At 38.3% G+C, this 25,116-nt stretch overlaps 1 protein-coding gene across 1 annotated transcript; it reads right to left on the bottom strand.

Moving 5' to 3' along the window:
- Window positions 1–211: 211 nt before the first annotated feature.
- CIP2A (cellular inhibitor of PP2A) lies at window positions 212–25,073 on the bottom strand. Its single transcript, XM_074811817.1, has 21 exons — window positions 24,847–25,073; window positions 23,236–23,383; window positions 22,215–22,327; window positions 19,739–19,833; window positions 18,996–19,092; window positions 17,911–18,033; window positions 17,613–17,758; window positions 16,858–16,933; window positions 15,538–15,765; window positions 14,909–15,068; window positions 13,911–14,052; window positions 13,080–13,179; window positions 12,103–12,221; window positions 9,390–9,579; window positions 7,202–7,276; window positions 7,009–7,119; window positions 6,050–6,246; window positions 3,999–4,112; window positions 3,423–3,505; window positions 2,786–2,925; window positions 212–1,692 (listed from the first exon to the last, which is right to left on the bottom strand). The coding sequence occupies exons 1-21, from the start codon at window positions 24,946–24,948 to the stop codon at window positions 1,522–1,524; spliced, it is 2,730 nt and encodes a 909-aa protein (XP_074667918.1). The 5' UTR covers window positions 24,949–25,073; the 3' UTR covers window positions 212–1,521.
- Between the last annotated feature and the right edge of the window lie 43 nt (window positions 25,074–25,116).

Genomic DNA, 25,116 nt, shown 5'->3' on the forward strand with positions numbered 1-25,116 from the left:
ATATAGTTAAGGGAGCTTCCTTTTCCAACTGAGTTTGCAAAGCTAACAAAATCCCTCACTTCAGCACTTCTGATAACATTTTTTTTCTGACCTTCCTAATCAATAACTGCATTTTATGCAGAAAGGCAACCAAACTGCACGTATTGTGCACAAAGTTGGCAGTCATCCCTGTAGTTTACCTCATTTAACAGAATACATAAAACACAGAAAATGGAGCAATTTTTTTTTTTTATTCCCCTGGTCTTCACAAAGACCAGAACAGTGTCTGTGAATCTTACCTCTGGTTAAGTTATAAAAACTGTATTTCAGTAACAGGTTAAAATAGATACAATTCATCTGACGTTGTATAATTGCAACAGAATGTACAAGGCTGTACTTAGACACGACTTGAACAGATTCAGTAAGACACATCTATTACACAACTGAAAAACAAAGAATCTCAGGTATTTAAAATCTAGCCATTACAAATTAGATACAAATAAAGGCAGTAATATTACAGAAAAGGATATATATTAGATCACCCAAAACTCTGTAGTTCTACCAAAATACAGATACTAATGAAACAGTTCTGCCAAATGCTAAAAGACACATCACAGGTAAACTAAAGACAGGAAAGTGTTCTGCCAGTCAAAAACGTGCATCAAATTCTAGTACTAGTCTTTCAAATGAAAGTACTTTTTTTTTTAAAAAACAAAATTACCTAGCTATGAAGAATATATGAAATCCTACTGGAGTCAGCAGAAAACAACAATGCCGACAACAGCTAGCACGCACCAGATAGGACTGTCAAAAAAGTGCAGATCTTTTTAAAGAATGAAGTGTTGTAGGATCAGGAAAGTATTATCTAGTATTTAAGAAATATTTGTACATTCATGTATTTCATTTTAGCGTGCTTTCCCTAATTGATGCTACTTGCTGAAAAGTCATTCAAATGTGGTGTTCTACTGGCTCAAATTCGTATCTCCTCAGAATCAGAAACACCTCCACATATTTACTACATGAAACACTTGCACCAATACACTGACAAATACAGCTTTCAATGTAACATGTTCTAATTGATATAAAGCATTTTATTTTTATGTTTGTACCTTTGTCATCAGGAAGCAACGCTGCACAAATAATAATGATATTCAGAAGAGTCAAAATTAACAAGATTAAATTATAAAAGTGCTTAACTTATGAAGCACACTGCTTGCCAGATAGCAAATAGAAGAATATACAAAAGAGTTGACAGTAACTCCTATTTTGCTTTATGTTTCCCTGTATATATTTAGGAAGGTTAGCCACAGCAAAAGTTTCATTCAGCTCCCAATACAAATAACAGCTCTGTCAAGACCATGAGAATACCTATTTGCTATACAGTAGCTCATTTTTTTCAGACCAAAGCTTCCACAATTTTCAATTGATAAGCTACTTTTAGATTTTTTTTTAAATTCAGATAGTATGATAGCTTCAGGTTTCAAAATCTTTACATATATTAATACATATGTATAAAACACTAAAAATCTTAACAACAGAGCCCTATAAACTGAGGTTCACTGTTTCTGCACTTAACTTGCCACCACTTAGACTGTGAATCATTGCAATCATATTGGAGTGTTTGTTCAATTCTTCCTTCTGTAGTTTTACAAGTGCTTCTTTTTCTTCCAAGCGTCCTTCCAACTGGGATTTTTGAACTTCCAGAGAAGATGCCTGCAGAAACAAACAAAAATGTTATCATTTCCTCCATTATCAACTGAGAAACATACTCAATACAGTGAAAGCTGAGTAGCCTGGTGGTGAATTTAAGCAAGTAATTAAAGAGCAGTTTTAAAATTAAAAGCTTGTTTCAGAAATATCTCTCTCAGCTGTACATTTGGTGCACATGAATGATTACAGCTACTGCCACACTTCAAAATGCTAGATACCATGGGAAAGCACCAACTCCCATGTTATCATTGTCCTATTTAAGCAGCAGAAATGTTCACAGTTAAGCCATCCACATTTCATTTCAACCCCCACACCAGTAAATATTTACCGAGAACAAGGGAAATATTTGCTATGTACTGGATAATATTGCCTGGAGAGATTAGGCTTTGCTTCCAGGGAATGGAAATAGAGCAAATGCATTTGCCAGACTGCACACTTTGCATTTGCTGATCAGTTTGCATGCAGAATCAATCTCTGCCTTCTGAGTTTACAGGGAGCCTTACCTGCAGGCAAGGACATAGAGGCTGAACTGAAGTTTTGGGGATTTAGTTTTGTTTGTTAAACATTACCCTGTTAGCTTGGTACAGCCAAACTGGTCTCTGTTTTGAAAAAAGAAACTACTTTTCTTAGAGATAAAAGTAGATATTTTATTAGAGTTTCAAAGATCAAAAAGAAAATCAGATGCTATTTTTATGTACTCACCAAAATGCATATGTACCTTAATTCAGGATGCAAGAAAAGGGAGAAAGTAAACCAATTCACATTTTGCAGTAGTCAAAACTACTGAAGAGGAATGTGCTACATTCTCTTATTTAATATTGTAATAGAGGTTTTGTTTTCTTTTTTCTTCCAAATGTTACTCACACACCATGCCTCATATAGCCTCTTTAGAACCTGACCCTGACTTCTCTTAAAATCAAGCTCAGCTACTCAAAAGGAATACAATTAAAGCTGAGAGAATTTGTTCTTGTTCACTACTCAGACTGCTCTAGTCTCTTTAGCCACTTTACCACTGAAATATTGATTTACCAACAATATCAGTTAAATAGATATCTAAACGCCAGTCTCCAGAACACAGGTGCAAATAATTCCTTACCTTGATACTCAGTTCTTTCCTTGCTTGCTCCGTTTTACTTAGTTCCTTTCTAAGAATATCTATAGTTTGTTCCATATCTGTTTTTTCTTTCTGCTGAGCTTTCAGTTTTTCTTCCAGAACTTTTATTTTCTGTTGCAAGGCTTAAGAAAACGAACACATTAAAAAAGGGGGTTGCCAAACTTAGAAAAGATACTGCATTGCCTGGGAAACCAGGATTTTATTTTTTTTTTTCCTCAACATGGCTGCCAATAATTGAATTACTGAGTAGTGCCACCTACTGCTAAATTTTAGTGGTTGCTTCCAGTCATTTGCAGAAGCATGAAATTAAGCTCTTGTAATTCGCAGTTCCTACAGAAAATAGTTCTAATGGACATGCTGCAAAAAGCTCCTGAAGGGACATCTGATGCTGTGCAGAGATTCAGTGAAGTCCATATAGTCTGGGAAATCAAGTTTACATATTTCTAAAAAATAAAAATCTGTATTTGTTTCACTCAACTGTTAATTTTTGTATCCCTGGCTAACAAAGATTTACAAGTTACTTAATAAGATATAGCTGCTTATCTAGAGCCCATAATAACAATACCTTGTTAATCTAGTTAGTTCTCTAGGTTCAGTGACCTTTAGGTAAGCAACTCACTTGCTATTTTGCCATCTCTCTCCTGTAGCTGTTGCTGTAATTCTTTTCTGTGATCTTCAGTTTCTACCAACTGTGCAGCAGTCCTAAAATTGCAGGGAAATAAATTTTAATGATCAAAGTGAGATACGCCACCATTTTTCTGTCTTAAGAGGCTAGAACAATTTTTGTATCATTTCCTATTGCTGTCAGGAGCTTCAAATCAAATCAATGAATTTGCAGGGTGTGAGCACAGACAGATTTTATTTCCTCCCCCCCATGAAACAGTCATTTCCCTTCTCTGATCCTGGAGACATGCTAGCAGCGACTGAAAAGGTTCATACCTGGAGCTTGAACACCAGAAGCTGTTTTTGATTACAGCCATAAAACATTCAAAATGCCACAACAGAACTGAAATTGTCATTCAATCTAAATCAAAATTCATTAATGCACATATGTAAAGCAACCCTGAAGCATCTTTTGCTTCTTCTAACTCCACTTCTCAGATGTTACTTAAAAAACAATTGAAAAATTGAGACTAAAGGGCTATTTAGTTTTACTGTTTTGATTTGCTTTAAAAAAAGACTGAGCTGAACTTACCTGTCATTCTGCTGCTTGAGTGATTCATTTGCTTTCTTCATTGCTTCCATTTGTTTATTTAGCGAATTGCATGTAATCTGTAGATCTTTATATTGTCTTTCAGTTGTTTCATACCTACAAATGAATTAGGGGGTTATGGTTGAAGAATATAAGTGCTTTTGAAGAGCTTTTACTTTAATAGTTTGTCAAAAATACCTGACATCATCTGTGTAATCATCTCACTCAAGCTAAAAGCAAGGTGTTTTGCCTGGGGGCAGGGAGGTGGAAGGGGTTTGGGGGGGGGGGTGTTTCAGCTGAGGTTTTTTTGGTGGCAGTTTGTTGTTTGTTTGGGTGGTTTTTTTCTGGTTTGTTTTTTTAACAGACATACTTGGAGAAAGAAAAAAAGCCAAGCCAAGCTTCAGTGGATCCCTTACATATCATTGATTATTAACAATCAGGAAGAAACTTTCCTCCAGTGGAGAACTCTTAGGAACTGACAAAAAGACGCAGATGCCTTTAGAAATCTGACATACACAAACTGCTATAAATTAACTATTTGCAGGCATCTTTTAAGGGACACTAAGTCAGTCTATGACCTCCAGCTGTCTTCTGATACTAAAAACTGAAGATACTAAAGACAACACAGTGTGCAGTTAATAAAACTTTGAGGCAGATCTCATGCTCTAAGCAAATATTTTTCTACTTTCCTACCAAAAGGAAAACGCTCTCCCCTGATATTAGTTATTTGATTGTTGTTAAGGAACAGTATATTTAAAAGTGTGCAGATTGTTTATAAAGCAAGTTTTTGCTTTATAAACACACTGTAAGGATCAGAAAGCTCTTTTATTCCTACTCTGGAGAGTTTACAACTGTTAGTTACTAGACTGAGGCTCTTGTTTCACATAAATTAGTCAAATACATGTTCACAGTGTATGGCTGCATACAATTCAAACAAGAAGAGAGGTACTTCCACAGTGACTGTATTAGATACTTATTCAAGAAACCCCGTAACGGACATTTTCCCTCCCTCAATGACTCTCTTATTGGCAGCAATATGCCTTCCAAATTGTCTAATATAATCCCTGCTCCCATTATTAAGCAAGAAACTTGCTCTCAATTTTATCAGCACCTTTGCCTTGCTGACACCTAGTGACAAGATCAGCTCATATGAGTAGAAAAGCCAAAGCTCTTTTAAGCCTTTATTCTTCCAAAAGACATTCAATTTTCATAAATAGTTTCTAACTTTATATACATTGTGTCTCACTCATCCCTAAGATCCTAAAGAAATAATGCTTACAAATAATTCAGGACACACAAGGTGCCTCCTTCCTCTCTGCTTCACTTTTACCTAATTTCAATCAAATTTGCTGATCACAGAAGTGATCAAAGATACAAGCTCCTACCTTGTGCAGACATACTGTTATTGGCTGCTTCTCCAGACTATTTATAGCATGTCATCAAGACAGCATATAACATCAAAGGAAGAAGCCCAGAGTGTGGTGTAATACTAATGGCTTTAAACTCCAACAGGGGAGGTTCAGACTGGACATTAGGAAAAAAATTTTTCACAGAAAGAGTGGTCAGACAGTGGAATAGGCTGCCCAGGGAGGGGGTGGAGTCACCATCCCTGGATGTGTTTAAGGGTCATTTAGATGAGATGTTGGGGGATATGGTGTAAGGGAGAACTTTGTAGAGTAGGGCTGATGGTTGGACTCGATGATCCCAAGGGTCTTTTCCAACCTGAATGATTCTGTGATTCTGTAACAGAAACTAAGCATTGTTAATTTTGTTTCTTAGAGAACAATGCTCCCTTTTATACAAAGTTCATGCTGTTTCTTGAACTCGACCTTCAACATCTACAGCTTTAGTTCTCACTCCATTTAACATATTAACTTCTCGAATGGCTTAAGTTAACCTCACTGATAAGCATGTAGAAAAAAGAAGAAATAATGAATTTTTCACTTAAAAACATGAAGTAGCATGTAATGTTGCCCTTCTAATGTGCTTAGCCCAGTAAAGGGCTTCATCACTCTGAATACAAAGTATTTGCTTAGAGATCTTACATGCCTTACCTCTGAAGAAGATCAGCAGAGGATTTTTTCATTATTTCATGTTCTTCAGCAACTGTTTGTAACCTCCTGTTGTGTTGAAAGAGCTGTTCAATATCAGTCTGTGCTCTTTCAGATTCTACCTGCTGAGCTTTCAGCAAATCATTAAGTTCTTCATTTTTTCGTTCTGCATCCTTCAACATTGCAGCAAGAGTTCTTGCCTTTAAGCGGAAAGACACCCCCCACCAAAAAAAAAACCCCAACAAACCCATAATTACAAGCAATTCCGTTTCACAAGTCACTTTGTAATAGGCATATTTGAGGCCATAGGTCTAACACTAAAATGCCATCAGCTACATTAAGAACAGGATTTATCTCACCTAATATTAACTACAAATTAATTTGTTCACCAAATTCCTTTAGCTCCCTTTATAGACAGTGTGAGGGGTGAGTGAAGAAGAAAGTAAAAGATGAGACATTTTAGCTATGGATTTAGTAATCCACAGCCCAATCTTTACAATAACCTTTAAAGAATAGAAATGATTTAATTTTCAATGTGCACAGCAAATACATACCCCATGGAAGCAAGCTTTATTTGAAAGTTCATCTTTGACAAGTGATTAAAAGGCATGAACAGTTTGTCATATACCAACAAATTCTATATAGAATTCTAGTAAGTGGCTTTATTAATTTTCAAGATTACTACCATTAAATTAGCACTAATGGTTAACAAACAATAATTGGTACAGGAGGTTAGTTTTATTAACTTCCTATAAGGGAAAGGAAGTTAAGAAAACTGTCCCAAAGAACAATCCAGAGGAAAACAGGTTATGATGAAAATTAAGACAGCCCTAACTTGCAAGCACAGCTTACAGCTAAGCAGTATAGAGTTTCCACACATGCAATAATCACAGTTAAAGCTACCCAGACAATTATTACTCAGCCCCAACTCAGAGTCCCAGGAGGAAGCTCCTGCTACTTACCTCAGACTCAGCCTGGGCTCTCTGACATCGGTACTGAGCCATCAGCCTATCAGCCTGAGCCAGAGCCAGCGCCTTTGCTTCCAAAAGGTCTTGCAGCTTAGTTTCTTTAGACTGTACATAGGAAGAACATATTCATTAACGTTTTCTGAATGTACAGACAATAGTGTACCCATACACATGAAGTTGTACTCACCGCTAACGCCGACAGCTTCTGCTCATAGACATCCATTATGTCAGATATCCTCATATCAGTGAACGGCTCCTTCATCTGTAGGAATGTTTTCCAATTACTGCTACTGTAAATTTGTATTTACTTAGATAGGTAATGTGTGCCCTAAAGAGTTCAGTAGTTTTGTGAACTCCACCTGTCCACTAGATTTGAGTTCTTATTTTTATATCTGAGACTGTCTGCTCAAATGCATCCACCTGACTCTTGTGGAAAGTCTGTGAATAATTGAACTATTTAGCTTGAGTAAGTCTGCAGAAGGCTATCAGTCCAGCACTATGAAAGGTAACATCACTACTCTAAAATGGTTCCCCTTGATCTAATCTTTGCTGGAGAATTAGCAGTCCCCTCACAGGACACCTCAAGTAATTTGTCCTAATATTAACAGTACAAGATGCACATAGCTAAAAATCCTTGTTCATGCTCTGTGGCCTTCTCAACATACAGATGATCAGAAAAGGCCCAGGAAAGTTGTTCTGAAAGGGTTCTATCCAGAACAGAACTTACTATGTTAATCCATTGACTTACTAGAGGAAATTTACCATATATGGTTCAACATGTCCTAAGTGTTTATCAAAATATATGCCCAACTCAAGTGAGAATGCTGCTTGGTGATTTAAGGATATTTTTTTCTTAGGCAGTGCTACTGTAACACCAGTTTTGAGCAGCTGTTCATATATGCTGACGCATGACCAAGTGCAACCTGTCCCAGCTGTTCATACAACGATCACCTACTGAAAAGCTGCCATCTCTGCACCATTTTGAACCATTATGTAAGATTTTTTTTGCATATTAACAGTAGCCCCCCCCAGAGCTCCAGTTCTCAGGTCATAATTCTGTCCCTAAAGTACGAAACAAGTAGTTTCTTTTTCTGCTTGCAAACTTGTTGTCTCTATGTCCTTTTAGATATTACTACTATAAGAAAAGCTTCTGTAAGTTCCTCTCACTCTGTACAGCAATACTATTAAAAGTATTTTCTCAGTTATGTTTTTACACACATTTGAGCTTCATACAACATATGGAACACACACAGAGATGAAGTACTGGATATTTTAAGTGAATGTGTATATTGATTTTTAAAAGGAAAGCTCTGCTAATTAGAAGGCCAAAGAGATTCACTCAATTTCTCCCCTAAAAAAAAAATTGAAGCAGGTTTACAATCTGTCACATTCCTGGAAGCTGCTGTACTAGTGCTGTTAGGCACCTGTGGCTGCTCTGACTTACATGAACACATACACAGCAGACTATGAAGTAAGACAATGAAGACTCACTTGACCTTTTTCACTACTATTCTAGCAGCTGACTGGAACTGGTAGCTTGCTGAGTTTCATTCTTATCAGTTACACCAAAGAGAGAAAGGTTGCAAAGCGAAGGCTGGAGGCAATGCTACCAATACAGATACCAAGCCGTGATCAGGCACTTTCTGTTCATTTTCCCAATTTGCATACTGATATTTTAAGCCAGAAGAAAATAGAAGCAACAATCCAGCACTCAGTCTAAAGCAGCTACAAAGCAACTAACTTGCTTTGAACAGAAAAGAGAAAGAGGAAATATATTCAGTATCTGACACTATGGCCCACAAAGAAGTGGTGCCTGTTTGAGTGTCTCATTCACAATGCATGTTGCTGCAGAGGAAAGCAGGAACTTTCTTCTGAAGTAATAATAGTGCCTTTCCAAGGGGGTCATAAAAATTGAACTCCAAATGCTAGACTCAGCTACAGGCAAGAAAAGGAAAGTTTGTATGAGTGTTTGGCATGCAAGAGATGCACCATAGTCTTCTAAAGCAGCATATAATCTCTATGTTATCACAGGCTATTTCTTAGGAAGTGGGAGGAGCAAGATCCTTATATGTGTCCCAGCAAGTCTGGGCAGTTGTGACCATATCTGACACCTGCCTCCACATCCGACAGCTACAAGAGTCTGGGCAACCCCACTGGAGAAAAGGATCTCAATAAGGAGCCCAGCTTCTTATCTAACACAAATAATCTTAATTTAATTCTGCTCAGAAGCTCAGTGAAAGGAGCACATTCTGAACAGGTGGGAATCTAAACTGAATTCAATTGATACATGCACTATAGCCTGACACTTGGATTTTAATTTCCCCCAGTAAAAAAAAGTGTCAAATATTTAACAAGTGTATATAAATTCTAGTAACCTCTAGTCCAGAATGAAGTTTTTGTATTAATTCCTGAATATTTGAAGTTGGGGATTCATCACTTGAAGGACAGGATGAAGAACACCTCAAAGTAACATTGGTCATGGGTGACTGCATTTGGATTCTTTTTGATGCGTGCTCCGTTTCTTGTTGTCTGTAAGCATTATTTGCCGCAATGCTTTCACCAAGCCTGCATAAACATAAAGGCTATTAACAGCCTGCTACGAGTATCATCGCAAGAATTGAAGATGAGAACAATTTTATAACATAATTAACTTCTATAATTGTTTTCAATGAAAGAGAACAGTCACATTTGCATCACACAACATTAAGATGTAGTATCAGACACATGTTCAAACTGTCCAGAAATACAGAAAGAAAAAAAAAAAAGAAACCCTGTCATGGCTAACCTTTAGAAACAAATGCAGTATCTCACCAGAAAGGGCATGCTGTTCAGCTCTTCTTGAACAGAACAGATCATCTGTCTCTAATTAGCCTAGAAACAGGTTATTTCACATGTCATTACTCAACTTAACTAGGCCACTATTTGTAAGTAGGAAGATCGAGAAGGTATTTAGTAAGAATTTTTATTAGGCATAAAAATATTGAAAAGGCAGAGTGCTACCACTGAGCTGGAGTTTTTCCTTGTCTGAGATGCTATTTTACAGTACTATATTGAGTACAGCATATTTCATTTTGTTTTAACCAGAATTTAAGTATGCAGATAAAAGTGCAATCGGTTAAAATTTGTACAGGGAAGAGAACACAAAGGCCTAGACAGAAGTAATTACAGTACTTATTTTCCAGTGTCTGTATGTAACTTGTGGTTGGTATTTTCGAGGCAGTTACTAATGACATGTTCCAAATCAGAGAGAATGAAAAGAGCTGATTTTTGAGGCACCAGTCAAAAATCTTTTCCTCTCGATAAATTCCTTAATTACTAAGTTATCCCAACCACTTCACTGAAGTGCTGTCTCAATTGCTTCCTAAGTGAACAAAGCCTATTTTTAACTTGCATTTATAGACATGTTATTTGGCTATCCCATTGTACAACTCCAGGCATATTGGATTGTACAGATCCTTCATTCTTCCAGCCAGACAAATTGTTACTGGCCATTATAAAAATGTTTCCTATACCCACAAAATCATGTGATCATGGAACAGTTGAGGTTGAAGGGGACCTCTACAGATCATCTAGTTCAATAATCCTACTCTAAGCAGGTTGCCCATGACTACGTCCAATAATTTTTGACTATCTCAAAGGATGAAAACTCCACAACTGCTCTGGGCAACCTTTTCCAGTGCTTGACTCCCCTTACAATAAAATCTTTATATTCTTTAAATATAAGGAAAAAAAAAAAGATCTGGTTAATCTCTTCCTCATCATCTGATACTCACAGGCTGACCTCCAAAGCTGCTTTATTTGGCACCACAGATCCTCAGCAACTGCACAGCTCCTGCAGGCTAGAAGACCACCTCTTACTGGCCCAGCCTTAGGAAGAGGTCCCAAGCACTCCCTGCAGCCCAAGACCTCCAGACTTGCATGCCTCTTCTGAAACTCGATTTGGGTTGGTGCTTTGGCTTTCAAAATTTTGTACCTGCTTTGATGGTTTTACAGATGTTCTTCTACTTAATGCCCCACTCCCCTGTATTTCTCTTGAAGTCTACAGCTAACTATATATATTGATATATAGTACTCCTTGGTAATCATAATAACAGCACTGATGTTTTCAGGATGAACACAGTTTTAGACTCCCACTACTGTGCTGTTATCACTGGCCTATTTTTGGGTTATGATAGAAAAAGAGTGTAATTCCCTAGGGTGTGGGGAGGTTTTTTGTTTGTTTTTTAAAGTTCCTGTACATGCCACTACCTTCAGAAGCTTTCTCAAAAACAACCAAAAAGCCACGATGTGGCAAATTACCATGATTTGGTTAGGTCATCTTCCTTTACTTTCTCCCCCATATGAGTAGTAATTCAGTCACTGTTCCAAGATAAGCTAGTTATGTTACAAATCTTTCACTTGAGAAAAGCAGCTCAAATGCCAAAAAGGCACCCAATCTGGAAGTCCTTTCAAACAATTCCCATTTTTGTTTCTAAAAAGCTCAGCTAATAAAAAGGGAAGAAGTTTCAGATTAGTTTTCCAGGTTGCAAAGACTGTGATACAGTTTAAGATAATTTTTCCCTATTTTATTACATCTACTGAAATAAGGACTCCATCAAATAAGAGTTTCTCCATATTTTTTCCCCTATTTAGACCACCTTAAACACTACCTGAACTGCTATCTGCCTATGTCTTATCCTATTCTGTTCCTTCTTAGAAGTTACTGCAAAAGGGTAAGTAAAGCTTTAAGAACTGAATAGTGACATGTCTGACAAAGTTCAGTAGAGAGAGAGAAATCTGACAGAATAGACGCACTCCAAGTAGAAAGTTCCAAGCACAGACTTCAGACAAATGAACCCTGAGGGACAGAAGTCAGTCACGACTACGCTTTCTAGGATCTGATGTTAACTGAATACCATCAGCATTTGGACTACTTCCTCTGGCCTCCAAGATCACTACTGTTTCTTAACTGCAGATAAAGAAGAAACAAGACAATTTTTCTAAAGTTTCTGTCTCAGGTTAACTGAAAATAATATGCCAAGAAACATGACTATCACTAAGCACATAAAAATGTCAAATCCTACCAGATTATTGCAAAAATAAACTTACACTATGGCAGGAAAATCTGGTAAGGGTGCAGCTTCAAACAGTATTCTAAGTCCCACTTGGACTTGCTCTCTATCATCTGATGTTAAAGCAAACGTCAAAGGTGTAATCAAGCGTTGATCCTGAAAAAGAAACTACTTTGGTCAAAAGAAGATGGAACGGTCAACAACAACCAAAACCACCCAGACATCACAGTATCAAGGCCCATGAGAAGAGAAATATTTTATTCAAAACTTAAGCTACCTTCTTAAAGTTTGCCCTTCTAAGTTTGAGACTGAAGTCAACAAAAGAGAAGTGATTTTAAAAATAGTTTACACTTTGAAGTATTTAAAAACATGTTTTCCCATTCAAGCAAACGCAAGAGAAGACTTGAAGAAATTAAGTAGTCAAGTGCTTGATTTCCATCATAAAGGGTCACAAGTTTAAGTTTTATAAGGATTTCCTGAGGACTGTGAAACTGTCATTGCTACCCATTAAATTACACAATTCCCATTCTTGAAAGAAAACCCTCCAAAACAGCATGAAGTTTGACTATCTGGATTACTTTTCCATCTACAAATTAAGGTACCAACTGACCAATAGTTACCAGAAACTGTTTTGACTATGCAAAGTCACAAATTAGATGTATATATTTAATAGTAACCAAACCTACAAATAATTATATAGCTGTAAAAACTTTTTTCTAGTTTGCTACCTTTAACTGCAGTCCTAATGCAGTTTTAAAAAGACAGTTCTTACCAGGCAGCTGATGTGTATTTCACATGCATTACTGAAATGATTGGAGTAAAAGCAAACTGCTCTTATTTTAAAAGAATTAACAATGAAACAACCTTTTTCGGAATTGGGCCCAGGGGACTATGTTTTCCTAGAAGTTTTACCACTTCTGAGATAAGCATGCAAAACATTCAGAACAAAAACTACTGTAGTGCAGTGACACTTCCTTTCACAAACACATTTCATAAGACATTTTAAAATCATACCTGTAAAATTTTGTAGAAGCTGACCTCCATACCAGATACATCCTGCTTCAGTCTGCTCATAAGATCAAGCATTTTCAAAATAATATCAGCAGCAAGTTTGCTTTTAAACATACAAACAGAAAAGCAAAGTGAGTGAAAAAAAAGGCAGAGCGAGATTTGTCAAATCAGCACCAATAAGTTCAGTCAATTTAAAGAGATTAATAAATACCTTCACAAAGAAATTAAATATGTCTAGCAAAACAATCATGCCAACATCAAGATAAGTCACCAAGTTCCTTGGACACAACAGTGAAGACCAAAAACACAATTTCAAGTTGAAAGTGAGGAGGTTGGTCTAATTAGAATTCACTGTTTTCTGCCCATATAACTCTTAGTTATATCGACATTCAGGTTAATGACACTGAGCTGAAGGAATGTATATTCCATTTTCAGTGCAGTAACTTCCTCCCACACTGATGGTGTGATATTTTTTGAACTCTGGCTGCATAAAATCAAAATGAAAAAATATGTACCATGAGCAGTTCTGGTAAGCTTCAACTTTGATAAGCTTGAACTACTACATGAGGTTTAAGGTCATTGTTCCACATAAGTGGATTTCCAGCTTATGCTGAAAACAGTATCTGAATGTTTAAAGCTAGGTTTTCCTTATTGAACTGACCAGCAACATTACTGTTTTTAAATCAAACATAGTGTTTTTGTGGCAATAGAAAATATTCATTTACAGGCATTTAAATGGTACTTTTAACTACAACATACTTTCTCTTGGAACAATAATCATAACTCTCACAGAAGTCTTGCTAAGTTAGATTTTGGATAAATTTGTGAGCTCACCACATTTTAGAGTCCACTACTTTTGTCCCAAAACCAGTATCAATTCCACTGTAGGTAAATTGGTGCTCTATTAGAGACGTGCATTGGCTGGCAGTCAGTACCTTCGAGGCATGCATTTTCAGTATGTCATCTCTACAGAGCAGTAAATTGAGTTAAGAATAAGCGTAATATACCTATGCTTAGATATTGGCATCAAAAGGCAACATTTTCTAATAATGAAGTTAATGTATCAAAGCACAAGAGCCTCCAAAAATATGAAATACAACTACATAAACCACTGAAGTTATGCTTAACTCACAAGGCAAGCTTCACTTCTCAGTTAAAACACACACTTACTTGGAAACAGACAGCTAAGGGAAACCACAATAAACTGAGTGGCATAAAGAAAGAGGAGCAGCAAGAGGCAGTGAACAACCAGTCCCTAATACAAGAACTAGTTTTCTAGGAGTGAACTAGCCAACAGACTTATCCAGAACTCCAGAACTTAGATGCAGGACTACATCCTGTAGTCATGTCCTCCTTACTACATGACACTGTAAGGACTACGTGATGCTAAGGACTCCAAGAGGAGTGTAAAACAGTATAATTCCACATTATTTTTCCTTGTTTCACTGATCTAAATTTGTATCATATTCGGCTGGGATCTGCACTTGAGTAGCTAGGCAAAAATACTATACTGATTGAGAAGATGGCAACCCCAAACTGCCCTTGCGATTTTAACAGAAAACTCTCATCTTCATTTTTGATCTGTGAAGTGCTTCTATGCTCTTGAATAGCCACCACATTTTATCCTGCTCCACTGTGTTACAAAATCATGTCACAGCAATTAAAAAGCTACTTGAGGTCTTTCAAGATGACAGTCTTAAGTAAAATTAGGGCAGTTATTGTCATTAAAAGCTATTAAAGAGACCCAAGATAGACATTTCTTCTAACATCTCAGAGCACATCATGTTGGAGGAATAATATATTAACTGCCAATGGGTACATAAAAAGGATATTTGTCAGGACATTAATAGCCTTGACCATTCTTTCACATTTTTTCTTCACTAATATCTCATCCACAATCTGTTCTGGCATCTGAAGATGATCAAGAAGAACAGGCAGCAAAAGATCCACAAAGTGTTCAGCTGAAGCGCTGTTCCCACTATTAATAACATCCTGTAATAAAGACATTTTATGTCAATATTTAAAACTACAGAACATGGAAGCCAATTCTATTCTACCCTTTCCCTCCACCAGCCTGTCTTCTAGCCTTCCCAGCCTCTTGCTATTTCAGGTTTAAGACTGCTGATCAGTATCATACTGGAGGAGGAAGTTTAGCAAAGAGCATGGAAATAGCAGAAACTTCCTCACTTCTACAAGTCCTAGAAAGCAATTCTTTGATAGCTTTGTATCTACCTCACGACTTCACGAACTGCTCTATCTTCCACTTAGCTTTCAAACAAGGCGCGTTTCTAAAATACAGCATGTCTTTAAAAGAAAACTTGTTTTACAAAGTATGGAATTCTAGAACAGAAATTTTATTTCAGGTATATCTTTACATGCTATTTTTCAAGTAAAATGCTAATAGTTATTTAAAAATATAGCTGCTAAGAAGCTCTTTAAACTCAATTATCAGTCTTGGTACCTCAAAAATCTCTTTGAATAGTTGCAGTGCTAGAACTGAACAGTCTTCTGAGCCTTCCAATGGTTGGTTTGACAAGTGCACCAATGCAACAGATGGTTCAAAAGTCTTTGAGCGAGTCACAAATCTGGTATTTCCAGAGACTGGCAAGCCAGATGGTTCCAGTATTGCCTGCCGCAGGGTATGACGCAGTTCTATCACAGAACAGAAGGCAAGCAGCAGCTCTAAGATCTGTGTGAAGTGAATGAGAGTTCAAATGCTTTTAAATCAAGTACTTACACAGAAATTGCAACTCCCATAGCACAAGTCTAAAGAGATATGTAAGTTCCATGCAACTCCTTTTAGCACTTCAAAGTTTTCTGAAGAATAGTTTTCTTTCCTTAAAGCCAAGTCAGCAGCAGAGACATAGTTCATTAGGCTGGTGAAGGCTTGTGACAGTATTCAGCATATTGCTTTCCCTTCTTTTTTAAAAAGCATGACTGCTGGCTAGTGATCTAATAAGCAGAGAAATGTGTATACACTTACAATGAAGAAAGCTATGGAAAGGAAAATACTGAGACACGAATGGATGCACATGTGCATACTCAGAGACAAGGAGGAAAGCACCCTGGAAAGCTCCTTGTCAATATGTCTTTCTAAATAAAAACAATAAACAACAACAACAAAAAAATCACATACACAGAAACATTAGCATCTATCATTTACTATTATGTGAAACACATTTATTAAGAGTTTAAAATTTGTTTCACAGATGTATTTAGCCCAAATATTTTCACAACATTTCATATTTTAGCCTTCAGCAACAGATAGCCAATGTTTCATTTACGTTAGGTGGTAGTGGGACAAAGCTGAATGCGACAGTTAACCACACGTGGCATCAATTTGTTCAACTAATGTGAGAGAACTTATTCCTAAGTCTTTGAAGTTAGCATCATGGTTCCCTGATCATCAGCTCAAAGTCTGAGTAGTATTAATTAAACCTTTAGCCAGTGAAGCAGGGTACACACTGCATTTCTGGTAGATCCCAAAATTTCTAATTAGCCAAAGCACAAAAGCTGTTTATGTTGGCTGTCTCCCTTTATGTCTGTGGCCTGAAAGCAGACACACATAATCTGGGAAGAATACCAACCATTGCAAATTCAACCTGACAACCTTTTGAACAACTACAAAATATAAATCCAATGAATACCATAGGTCACCTGAGTCCTGAAGTCAATGTATTTCATTATCAACACTCATATGCAAGGAACCTACCTATGAGTAGAGAGGTAGAACTAGATTAGGAGTTGTACCCTTAGCCTTAAACTGAAAAAGTATGAATACCTTAGATGATGAGTCAGGATCCCTTCCATGAAGAAGATCTAATACTTGACCAAGGCACGAGGTAAAATGCTCATATCTACAGCACACAGAGGAGAACAAAAATTGGAATTTCACACTCGGACATTTCTACTGAATGATGAATGCAATTGCCCTATTCTCCTTCTTACCCCCAAACACTTCAAGTACAGTGACAGTTTTCATATTGTAATTTCTATTTAAAATAAACTAAACTTTAAAAATATTCTAATAAAAGCAAATTTCTTAAAATAAGCCAAGATTTTCAGCTATTTTTACTGCTTGATCTAGATTGAAATTCAGCAACTAAGTTCTGCTAGGTGAATTTGCAGAAGCACTAGTCAGGCTCTCCACAGAGCTACTCTGTAACGCCCTCCAGTAAAAATTAGCTTCAACCACACTATTCCACTTGAAGATAATATAGGCCTGTAAAAGGCAAGATAGCTACTCATCAAGTTATCTGACAATCAATACAGTCCAGACAAAGAATTACTGAACACACTATTAAATATGCCTTAAATGACAACAAAAAAACCAGATTTTGATTCACATTTCTGTGTGAAACTAGTAACACACGAATCTTTTAGTTTCCGGTGCAGCAGCTGTTGACTAGTAACATTCAAAAAGATTCTAGGGAATTTTTTTTTCCAAGAGTTGGTTAAGAATACAAATATCATACAGCAAAGAAACTGAACAAGAGCTTAGGAAAAATATCCCATACTATTAGGAAGTGAAGATACCTGGTAAGATAATCTGCAACTTTGGGGTTCTTCAGAAGATCCATGAGTAGATCAACAGAATATTTTCTTGTTAGAGTACCATCTCCATTTACAACAATATTGAATATTAACTGAAACGTCTGATGGATATTTCGAGCATGAAAGAGCTAAAAGGAAGAAGAAAGTTACATATGGGCACATAATTTGCTGGGTCTCTTGCTTATTAAAACTAGCTGGAATTAGAGGGTTTTTTTGGCCAGTGTGACTGTTAACTTTATCTATAACTTAAGAATAGAACAGACTTCAAAGTATCACTTACTTTTTCTCCTACTTCTTCATTTAAAGTAAGGCTTGATAATACTGAAAGTGCAAACACAACCATAGTCAAACTACTATGGGCCAGGAAACTTATTAAGGTACGATAGAAACTCTTCACATTATTCTAAAGCAAAAAGGAGAAACATAGACATTATAAATTTTATTCTGTTCTATAAAAATAACAAAACGGCAGATTATACACATAAGCCATGCAAATCATGAAGAATAATACAAAAAATATATTAGAATGATAGCAGTTCTCTAGAAAATCTATTTTAGTGTTGTACTGCACAATATTGGTGTTGATACCAATGACTAAATCCTCTGTTGAGCTTGTATAAGGAAAAATGAAAAAAACCACCAAGGAAGAAATTCCATCATATTTTAAAGAAACAGGAAAAAGTAATTTTGCTAAACTCTAATAGAAAACAACCACTGAAAATTGAACTCCATCCCTTCTCTGCTCAGATCTGACATTTCTTCCTCCTTTCCCCCCACCCCACCTCTCTTCCAAGGTAAACAGTACAATACTCACCACCATGTAGATGAATTTCTATTTCTGAATTAAAAAGTTATGTTTACACTGATTTATGAAAAGACAGGAACTGAGTAGCTCAGATATGGGTGTGTATTGGAGGATTCAAGGGCTGTGACCCATCAAGATCAATGGTATTTTATTGATTTATCTTTTAAAAGGCAAATCTCTTTCTTGGCCAAAGTTAAGGCAGCTTACCAAAAATCCAGCTACAGACTTTATATGTTAACAACATTTAGTTTTTCTAAGGAAGAATGCTCAAATTTTAAATTCCCCTTTCATTTGCAGAGAAGTTGCAGAAGCTGAGTGCGTAACACAAGCTAGTGCAACAACACAGCCATGTAGAGAAGGAAAGAGAATACCCATCTTCCTGTTCTACTGGTTATTTTCTCCAACATGTGAGAAACAACCACCAACTCCATAGAACAAGCAGGTCAGGACTATTATTGCCAAAAAAAGCGCATAAGAAATACTAAGGTAATTCCCCAGAGTCAAGTAACTCTCTTTTGCCCTCAAGGCAGAGAACCATGCCACAAAAACAAAACTCTTACCAAAGATTTTATCTGAGTTTGAACAGATAAGTTGTGACGACAGAGATTTGCCAGGAGTCCTAAACATGGTATCGTTAACTCGTCTTCAGTGGATTGACTTAAAAGAAAAGTCCAGAAGTTTAAACAAAGATGTTTTTATTAAAGCATCCAGGATTTAATTACAAGAAATTGCAGTGCGGGGAACAGGGGGCAGGGTGGTTGGGGGACTTAATTTTGTTTTGGGGTTTTTTTTGGTTTTGTTTTTTTAGACACCGTTTCAGCAAGCAGAGCAAAATTCAGATTGCAATCCCCACAGAGTGGGCAGTTTTTAACTGAGCACATCTGAAAAAAAAAAAGATCAGAGATCAGTGCTATCAAAGGTCATTTATTGCAGCTGCTTTTAATAGTCATTAGATCCCTTACAAGGACACTTGTGTGAAACTCATTTTGATCTAACAAGTCTGCTCCTAATGACAGGCATGCATTTTCTCCTGGCTTTTCTCTTTGCTAGCTCCCTGCTCCCGGGAGTGTGGGGGTGGGTTAAGAGGCCAATTAATATTCAATCACCCAAAGTCCCACAATCACTGCATTTGACAATCTGTAACAACAGGTTTTTCAAAGAAAAATCTCTTGTTAACTTCAGAACAAAAATGCCACAGCTCACTCTGGAGACCAGGTTAGTGCAATATACTAATGGCCTTCAGAAAGTTTAGAAACATAGCTAGATATTTCCTATAAGAAAAGACAACCAAGTACACACTTACACGTGATGTATTAGAAATGAAATTAATTCATCAATGTTGGCACCAGCACAAAAGACTGGAACATTGTAGGTTAGCCTCTGCAGCAACTGAATACTCTGAGGAAATAAAAAGCTATTAACATATGTCTTTCCTGTAGCATCTCAGTGAAGGATGTTACAAGTTAAAAGCTTAAACTGAAAGGACACATAAAGACATCACAACTGAATTAATTTTCAGACGCTGTAATGTTAACATAACAATTACACGAGCTCCTGCAAGCACACTGAATAATGGCCTACCACACAGATGGACTTATTAAAAGCCCCAAAAGATGAATAAGGTTCTATTTTGGCAGAGGAGTTACCTTTTTAGCCCATCCAATTCTCCTCTTTGCCCTGTCAGCAAGTTCTCTGTTCAGTCAGTGAGAAAGGGTCTTTGTCCTATTGAGAGATCTAGAAGTTTCACCAAAAATCCAAAAAGCACTTTGCAACCTCTTGCAGAAACTATAGGAAAACAGGTTTGCTGTAAAAACTGCCAATGGATCTAAACGTAGTAAAGGCCTTCGTACAGCTTTCTTTGGCACATAACTGATTAATATGAAGTTAATACACTCAAACACGGCAAAAATCACAGCATAGGATAGCAGCTTAAACACAATCTTACCATATAAATATCACAGAATCATTCAGGTTGGAAAAGACCCTTTGGATCATCAAGTCCAACCATCAGCACTACTCTACAAAGTTCTCCCCTACACCATATTTCCCAGCATCTCATCTAAACGACCCTTAAACACATCCAGGGATGGTGACTCCACCCCCTCCCTGGGCAGCCTATTCCACTGTCTGACCACTCTTTCTGTGAAACATTTTTTCCTAATGTCCAGTCTGAACCTCCCCTGTTGGAGTTCAAAGCCATTCCCCCTTGTTCTGTCACTAATCACCTGTGAGAAGAGACCAGCACCAACCACTCTACAACGTCCTTTCAGGTAGGTGTAGAGAGTGATGAGGTCTCCCCTCAGCCTTCTCTTCCTCAAACTGAACAGTCCCAGCTCCCTCAATCTCTCCTCACAGGATCTGTTCTCCAGGCCCTTCACCAGCTTTGTTGCCCTCTTCTGCACTCGCTCCAGCGCCTCGATATCCCTCTTGTATTGAGGTGCCCAAAACTGGACATAATACTCCAGGTGTGGCCTCACCAGTGCAGAGTACAGGGGGACTATCACCTCCCTACTTCTGCTGGTCACACTATTTCTAATACAAGCCAGGATGCCGTTGGCTTTCTTGGCCACCTGGGCACACTGCCGGCTCATGTTCAGCTGCTTGTCAGTTAGAACCCCCAGATCTTTCTCTTCCACACAGCTCTCCAGCCACACCTCCCCAAGCCTGTAGCCATGCAGGGGGTTGTTGTGGCCCAAGTGCAGGACCTGGCACTTGGCCTTGTTGAAGCTCATCCCGTTAACGTTGGCCACTGATCCAACCTATCCAAGTCAAGATCCAATACAAGAACTTAAAAAGTCTTATAATTGGATCTATTGGTGACTACAAAATCTCTGACACTGATTGTCCAGTCACCCGGATCCCTAAGTCTTCTGGTACTCCTAGTGCTTTAAGAAATAGACAAACCGTGAGAAAAAAAAAGTGTTCTTTAACTGCATGCTTGACTCATTTTCAACAGAGCAAGGGTAACAGGACTGCTAGCAAATGAATTTTGTTTTCCCTCTCCAGAAAACAGATATGACCACAGGTAGCCAGCAAGCACTTGCTGAAAGCTGAGAGCCACATATGAAAACACCTGTGCATGTTAAAAAAAATAAAAAAATCTTGCCAGCCTTTACTGTTCAATGCACAGAAAGGACGGGTTAAAATTGGTGAAATCAAACTGTGAGATATCATGTGTTCACAAAAAAATTTAATAATAAAAAAACCAATACTGTCTGCACTTGGCTCCTAGGAGTAAGCTTCCATTAGCACAGCTCCCCCCAGCATTCACTGGCAGATAGCACTGACCACAGGGAAGGAGGCATACATGCCCTGCAAACCTTCCAAGAGAACTGGCAGCTACAGCTTTCCTTTCACTCCTTCACAATTACCTGTCAAAGTATTGATTAGACAAAACAATCTCCAGGCTTCTGTTATGAACATTAGGAGAACTAACTAAATACCTCAAGTGGAAAATAACCTTCCAAGCTCTCAAGCACTGATTTCTTGAAATAATTTAAAAACCAGGGGTTTTTGTTTCATTGTTGTTTGTTTTTTTTTTTTTTTTAAATTAGAACAGGTGAGAAGCACAAGCAAGATTAAGGAGAGAATACAAAGAACTCTGCAGTGTTACAATGCCATCATACTAGCCTCATACAGCAAATAAAATACACAGCTAAGATCAACTTTCCCTCAATAAATTACTTCAGATGCAGCTTTTACAGAGTTATTACATGCATACAATATAACTTTTACTATGTAACAGTAGCCAATTATTATTAAGCACTAGTCCCTGTTACCTGTAATAAGACTGGGTCTCTAAGATTAGTAGAGCTTCGATGAACCACTCCAGCCAACACACTGGTCAGATTGTAGGTATCCTGAAGGGCTTCTCTAGTCTCATTGTCTGAAGCTGGAATTAAAGAATTATTAACAAAACCCCCTATTTAATACAACTGTTGTGTCAGCTACCAACCTAAGCAGAAGCCAAAGTCTTTGACCAGTTTTTCATGTATATTTCACAAATAACTACAAAAAAACCACAGTTCCTATGCACTTGCATCTTTACCTTACTTCTGATCTTCCAGTTAATTGAAACACTAATACTTTTCCTTAAGACACTTGGACATTGAAGGAATGGCCTACCTCCTACCTACAAAGATCTAGTTGTGTTTGAGATCTTGAACGCTGCACCTAAAAGGCTTTAAAGCTTAAAATCAATGATCTCAGTTTCTTGCTTCATGCTATGGTGGGCAAGTAGACTGATACCTTGATAAGGGTTATCTTGCAGTAGTTAAATAAAAAAGTCAGCTCCACTTTGGCAGTTCTGGAAAAGATGTAGCAAACAAGGATGACAGGTAAAGCAACAGATCAGTTTGAGGAGGACTAATTCTTAAAGTTTTCCAGATCCAGCAGGTTGGAAAAGATAGTTAAGAATCCCAGCAACAAATACAATTTTACAGTAACTGTTTCAAAAACCTAAAAGCAAGCTCAAAGAGGCTAAAAATTCCAAGAATCAGAGAAGATAAACAAGGGGGCATCATAAAGGACTTAAATCTCAAAAAATAAGAGGCAGTAGAACCTATTTTGTAATTTGGAAACTTGATGCACGCCGGCCTAGGCAACTAGAGAGCCCAAACTGCTACCCAGCAAACACTCCAGGGGGAGAGGTAAACTGAGGTGATGACAGTTGTTGATGTAATATGGTTTCTCCCTGTCTTTGCATCCCCTGGCAGGTTTTGTTAAAAAGGTAGCCCTTTCAAGCTCCAGAAATCAGATAAGAGAATAATTCCTCACCCTATGCAGTGATGCAAGCCTTACCTAGCTGTGATAGCAAAGTGACCACAGACAAGGTTAGAGATGGGTTTATATTAGCATCTTCGAGGAGTTCTACTAGGCAACTGAGACATTCACTTGGTAGAATCTGGTTTGAAGCAAATAATCGTGTAAGCTTCAGTCCAGAGATAACCTGGAGAAGGGAGAAAAAAACCTTAATTACTCAATTGCAAAAAAAAATCTAATAGAAAAGTCAAAGCAGAGAGCTATATTAAATAGATTCTGCCCTATTTGACAAAACAGGAACATAAGTGCCACTCTTAACAGGACATGTGTATTTATGTTTGCTGCAAAAAAAGGTTTTGAAAAAAAATCTGGTTTTCATTCCTGTGGACATGTTCCCTTTACTCTTGGAAAGTACAAAGCTTATATTGTGATAATTTATAACATATTGGGGCTTCTTTTGTTTGCTTGCTGACAGCAATCATAGTAACAGCATTCTTTTTAATCTCATAGCTGTATCAGAGCAACACTTTGTATTTCTTCACACATTGAACAGAATTAATACCAGGTTACTCTTCCTACATATGTTTTAGCATAAATAAAAGATAGGGTTTATTTATGTTGAAGGAACAACTAAACAGATTGCTCAGCACAAACATTTAGTAATCAGCCTTCAGCTCAGCTCAACAGCCTAATTCTAAAGGCATGGACAGGAACCCAAAGGGGCCACTCCACAGGAAGGGTAAGCAGTAACAGGTAGTGCTGCTTTGGGAGCACTCTGTGCATGAAATGAAAAAATGGAACTTCAGGGAAGCCTATGTAAAATGATGCTGAAAAGGACACACCTGGCACATCAATGCAGGTAGACACAAGTTATACTTACATAAGGGTGCAACATAACGCTGTTTTTGCATATCCCCTGTACACCTCTTTACAATGGATACAGAGAAGAAAGCTAAGCTGAATACTAACTCCTATATTAATGTTTTAGTAATTAAAAAAATAAATCTGTATTTGAACCACCTTGCAGATTAGACAATTCAGTCAACGTGTCAATCTCGCACCATACCAACCGTGCCCACCACAAGGCCTGTACCCAGGCTCTACCTGGAGCTTAGGGAAGCAGACAGGCCTACCCCTTAGCAGCAAACACCTTTGATTACCTGTTGCATGAAACTGGCAAGCTCCAGATACAAGACCAGTTCATCATTCAAACTCTATATTTAAGTTGTGAAAATAAGTGATCCTTGCGGGTCAGAATTTAGGGACTATGAAAAAAAAAAAAAGCCCCTCATAAGGCACATTATATGCTTAACCTGTGTGCATACAAACATACTGCACGCATCAGTAAGTTCACACAAACGCCATAAAACCTTATAATAAAGGAGCCCCCGGCCGCTGAGCCACGGAGGCCGCGGGCCCGGCCGGGCAGCGCCTCCGGGCAGCGGCGGGGCGGAGCCAGGCGAGGCCCCAGCTGCTCCAGGGCCCGCTCTGCGGCCGCCCAGGGCGGTGAGGAGCCAGCCGAGGCCGGGCCCCAAGAAGAGCCACCCGCGCCCCGAAGCCCGAGGGGACACCACGGCCACCCGCGCATTCCCGGCCGCGCCGCCCCACTCCACCCGCAGCCCGGGGCCGCAGGACCGGCGCCGCTCTCACCTCCAGGCTGCGCTGTAGGAGCGCCGCGTTGGGCGGCGTCTTGGCGACCCGGTACTGCGTGACTGCGAGGAGCAGGGACTTCATGCAGCCCACAGCATCCATGGCGCCTCAGCGACCCTCTCAGACACGCCAGCGACAAAGGCCACTCGTATTTCCCGCCGCCGCCATTTTGAGGGCCGCGTCCACTGAACGAGAGCGGCCACCCACCCCGCGGGGCATGACGGGAGAGGCCGCCTCCGCCATCTTGCTTTAAGAGGGATGGACGTGGGG

This window comes from Strix aluco, chromosome 2 (assembly GCF_031877795.1).
Source record: "Strix aluco isolate bStrAlu1 chromosome 2, bStrAlu1.hap1, whole genome shotgun sequence".
NCBI classification, from domain to species: domain Eukaryota; kingdom Metazoa; phylum Chordata; class Aves; order Strigiformes; family Strigidae; genus Strix; species Strix aluco.